We start from the raw sequence: 5,143 nt of genomic DNA, 5'->3' as shown, positions 1-5,143 counted from the left end.
CGCAGAGAAATATCACCCGCACTATATTCCTGCGCTGTGCTCCGAGCTGTACGCATTCACCATGGGGCTTGTCGCTGTCGTCTGCTTCGTCTCCCTTCTGCAGACAGGTGAGCCGAATGACGTCACGACCACATATACTGTGCACTCGCTCCGGTTCGTCCGCTTTCGTGTCAGATCGATACAATCCCACTTTCCCTTGCTGCGGTTCGCTGATCTTCGTTAAACCTTTGACTAAGGATACGTAATCGTCTAAATTTTAAATCGTTCGTAACAGGACACATTGCCGGACGCATCGGGTTCCAGCACTCGGTGCAGCGCCTCCTGTTGAGTCTTTACCTCACTAACAGTCCGAACACTGTTGTCCACGTGTATCAAAGTGTCACGCACCTTTAAGGGGGCACTAAAGTAAAAACTTTTCTCCTCTCGGAATGAAAGATTACGTTACCTTGACACTAACACGAAAGGAACGGCATTCAACGGTTGCGACGTTTCATGAGGGGGTTATGAGGATAATGATTTATGAGGATATTTGGGATGTTCAGGATCTTTGGGGGAAGGGGTGTGCAGGGAGGGGGTGCTGGGAAAATCAGTGGAGTCCCAACCTGACACGCACCAAGATGTAAGAAAAGACGGAGCGCACTGTGCGACGTACTGAACATATATGAAACCAACTGAATGTTGTTTTGCAGTAGCGTATCGCAATCGCCAGATTTTTTTTTCATTGAGTCTATTTAATTAAATAGATAAGATAAACTAGCTAACTTTAAAAATAGTCCATCAAGAACCGCGGTGTTTAATTGAAATGTTCAAGAACGCCTAGACAAACACCCGCTCGATCGGGGTGTTTCGGACACGGTATACGCCACGTTTTTTTTCTTTTTTTTTTTTTGTCAGCCTCAGAAAAAGTCAGCGAAATGCAATACCGCCTTGTCTGTGGAGCGCTGCCAAAGGCGGTCCTGATATTTCATGCAGGTCATATGGCATTTTTGTATTTTGTGGGCTCTCTTCTCATGCAGGATAAAAAAAAAAAAGAAATACAAAGCGCACCTTGTCAAACACACCTTCGGTCGGATAGTTGACGAAGCACTCTACAATATTCCAATTGACATTTAGCTAATTAGTCTCATCTAGTTAATTAATTAGACTCAATAATAAACAATAAAAAGATACTGCCCGCTAGAGAACACGACTGATAGTAACATTCACGCAGTGACGGATCCGTGGGGGCGGATCGGTTTGGCGATCCCCCCTCCCCCCCAAAAAAATGTCTGTTTATGCATTGCATTTCTACATCTCTCTTCCCCCACTACGCGCTCCGACAAAGAAATCCCCCCCCCCCGCAAACCGAGGGTCTGGATCCGCCATGTCGTTGGGCCAGCTCCTTCCAGCAAGTCTTTGAGGGACGCTGCAGGCACTTCAAAAGAGTTGCCGTCTACCGCGTATTTCGCTTAAATTTTCTGGTGGGATAAGTGTTGCTTCCACATTCATTGCAGTCCTGGGAGCGTCCAACTTCAAATGCCCCAGCGGCAATGGCTTCTTCCCCGACCCGGAGCAGTGCGACATGTATTACGAGTGCAGGCGTGGTGTAGCCCACGAGAAACTTTGTCCCGACGGTATGGCGTTCCTGGCCAACAACCCACTCTACGGCAGGTGTGACTTCACGCCCAACGTTGACTGCTCCAGCAGGCCGTACCTACGTAAGTATTGTTCAGTAACACCTCATGGTCACACGGGTCTTCAATGACAATTGTAACCAATGAACATGCGCGCACCGCTATCAAGTGTGTACTGTGTCAACTTCTCAAAGAGCATTGAATCGAGTGTTCCCTCACAGGTTGACACGTTACACGCTTGATGGCGCTACGTGCGTTACGCGGAGCTGTCTATAGAAAGAGTTTGGATATTAAGAGGGGCCTAACTTGAAGCGCGTCATGCGACGTCACGGCTGAGCGACCTCCCTCGCCGTCTTCTACTGTTGTCGCGTCGTCACTCGGTCGCCACGTCGACGCTGAGCGTTGTTTACGGGTGCTTTCGTTTATTGCGGGTGTGCTCGATCAAATCGAGAGTCAAGAGAATCGACTCTTGGTGGGCGACAGTGACTCACGTCCTAAAATACGAGGATTCAACACCGTGCTGGAGGTCGACCCGCAGCGACTCTCCTTTCCGTGCGAGTCGCTCGGGTTGATGACTTACTATGACGTCACGACTCCGACTCGCGTGTCGCGCGAGGTGAATAAAGGAACACCCCTGTAACGAGGCAAGACGGGAAGACACGTGCGTACTTCGACATTTCGAAAGCTCTTCGTCCTTGAATTCTTTCAGTTTGGTAACAAAGCACCCCCCCCCCCTTCCATGTCACAGGTGGTTATGGGTCACAAGCCGGCGATTCCTGTAGATTACATTGAGCACACGTGTAGACCATCTGCTCGACAACATGAGAATGGCGCCCGCCATCAGAATGGCTGAGAAGCGGATTCCGGACGGATTTCGCTTGGATTCAGGCGTTTTGGGCGGCGCGACGACGACTCTGACTTTAAAACAGGCTCCACCCACGAGGTGGCAAAAGATAAGAGAATGGTCCAAGCTCTCTCTATAAACGGCTCTGGTTCGACAGTCATTGGTTTAAATGATCATTAAAGGCTGTCCGTGTGTGACAGGTGAATGAGTGCCAGGGGCGTTGGAAGCTTCATCGCAACCTGGCTGGATGAGGCGAGTAGAAGTTTGAGGGATTAGTGCGTTCAGCACATTCTCTGTGTGGAAAGAGGCTAGAAAGAGGACGCAAGGCGCGACACTTGCGGCACACAATGCAGAGTGGCTCTAAATATGTTAAAATTTGCGCGTTTGGCCAAAGTGCTACTAAGGACTAAAAAAGCGTAGAACACACTAAAGAACGCGAGTCAGCCGGTATATGGGTCATTCCGCATAAAGTGATCCAATCGCGTGACTCGATCACCACGACTTGTAGAAGACATGACCCTGAGTTTGGGCTGAAGACGCAGACGACATTCTATATATATATATATTATAGATCAACCTCGCTTTCAGACTCAGAACGCAAAATGTAAATTCCGCCAGTGAACATTACCGCCTCCAACTGACTTCTAAAGAGCCCACAAAAACTTGATAGTTTCGGATTCTCCAATAGTAAGTGACGTAATCGGGGGCTCTGACGTCTGTCTCCTAGCAACAGCGCTCGTCTCCGCTCTCTCCTCCCACGTTGGAGGCACGCCAGCAGCTTTGGTGAAGAGAAGGGAATACACCCTCGAAGAGCAATGTTGCCAGGCGTGTTTGTAGGTTGGACACACATGACGTCATTATTCTCTAAAGCAGAAATTGATTTTATGATACTTCCGCTTCACGTCAAGAAACACTATTTTTGAAGAGTATACAGCGGGAGACACCTAAATTACAAGGGCATTGAAATTCAGGTGGGATTCAGAAGAGGTTTAGTCGGTCGTGGTACGCAGCATAAGGACAGCACAGAACAGCATAAAGAAGAGCTGTCTGCACATGGTCTAGACGACCTAGGTAGCTAGGTGATTCGTCGGAATAGCATCCAGTGACATAGCGCACATTTTCGCTGTACAGCTCGAAGCAGAGTTAACTTGAAAGCGCCTGCGGAGCGGCAAGGGAGCTACCCTAGCGGCACTCAGGCGAAATGAAGGGAAAGAGTGTTTCGACTGTCCCGCGAAAGGCAAGGCGGACACCCCCGCAGCACAACTGGGACAGTCGAAACACTCTTTCCCTTTATTTCTCGTATGGAAGCCCTTCCCTACTGGAAATTCCGATATAATTTTCCCATTATAACGTCATGTCATATTCTTGGTCCCGGTATGAGACATATCTGCCATATCTGCATATGTGTAGCCGGAGCTGTATCAGCATATCTGCAGCTGTACCAGCATACATGCCATAACGGAATACCAGCCATATCGGTTTACTTGTGGAATATGGGACGCCTGTAAGCACGGAACCACAGCACACTAGCTACCGGGTATACGTGTCAAACACATTCACAGTTGTGACGCATATCTGTGCTTGTCAAAATGAGCAAATATAGCAAAAACATTACTATGTCGGACAGAATTAGGTTTCTGACATGAAATGTCATCTACTTGTAGCGCTCCTCCTTTTTGTGGGATCCTGTTCGCTTTAAATACTCCAAGAACACATCTGAAATAAATGATATAATCTATCAATTCTTATAGCCTGTACACAAGATACAATAGAGGAAGCAATGTAACAAGCCCAGATCTTCTGCAACTGTAATTGATAATAATTTGGGGCTTTACTGTAATAGGAGGGAGCACAGACAATAACAACTCCTGTCATGCATAATAACATAACTTAACAATAATCTTCAAATACAGTCATAATAGTAATCATAGGTTTATTGCCTTATAGTAGCTAATGCGCAACAAAAAGATGGCTAAAAGACACTTATCTTGGCGCTGCTTACACTTGATTCGCCATTACAGAAAATGCCAAACCGAGCAAGAAATGTCCTCGCAGCAACGGCTACTTCCCTCACGAGGACCCCAAGGCTTGCGGAGAATTCTACCAGTGTCACAAAGGGGTCGCTTCGACGATAGCTTGTCAAAAAGGCCTAGCCTTCAACCCTGCCGTTGGAGGGTGTGAGTGGGCCGCCAAGGTACCCGGATGCGAACATCTCGCAAGACATCCTGAGGTTAGGGTCTCAGCACGTCCGTGCTGTTTTCCAAAAAAAAAAGCTCTTTTTCGTGCGATGCTCCTTTCCAGATTACTCAATGAAGGATTTTCATGTGAAATGCTATATATGGCTGATTCTCGTATCTTGGCACGCAGGACGATTCCAGCACTCATCACGGTGAAACTACTGCTGACTACGAGTAGATACCCCGGATGGACTACCACGAGTCACAAGTCTTCAACTGCCACACTTTGGTGCTGCTGAGGAACTTTTGCGCTCCGTGTAACTGCCGAGTATTTTGTCGCGACTACCGTGACAAAGAATGAGTGCGTAGAAGGACATTCGATCACAGCTGGTTCCGTGCGGACTGGTTGTTCCATGCTCAATTAAATGATCAGACGTGACCGAAAGATCACGCGGACAAAAGTGAATGCCTATATGTTGTGACTTCATAAAGATATCGTTTAGCTCTTA

General features: G+C 47.7%; 1 protein-coding gene across 1 annotated transcript; it reads left to right on the top strand.

Moving 5' to 3' along the window:
• LOC135368197 (protein obstructor-E-like) lies at positions 1 to 5,143 on the top strand. The gene is made up of 4 exons (XM_064601329.1): positions 1 to 107; positions 1,494 to 1,697; positions 4,479 to 4,687; positions 4,825 to 5,143. Exons 1-4 carry the CDS (start codon positions 62 to 64, stop codon positions 4,870 to 4,872), a joined length of 507 nt encoding a protein of 168 aa, XP_064457399.1. The 5' UTR covers positions 1 to 61; the 3' UTR covers positions 4,873 to 5,143.

Source organism: Ornithodoros turicata, chromosome 9, assembly GCF_037126465.1.
Source record: "Ornithodoros turicata isolate Travis chromosome 9, ASM3712646v1, whole genome shotgun sequence".
Taxonomy (NCBI): domain Eukaryota; kingdom Metazoa; phylum Arthropoda; class Arachnida; order Ixodida; family Argasidae; genus Ornithodoros; species Ornithodoros turicata.
Note: the sequence above shows the minus strand (reverse complement) of the source record. Positions and strands in the feature narration are given on the sequence as shown.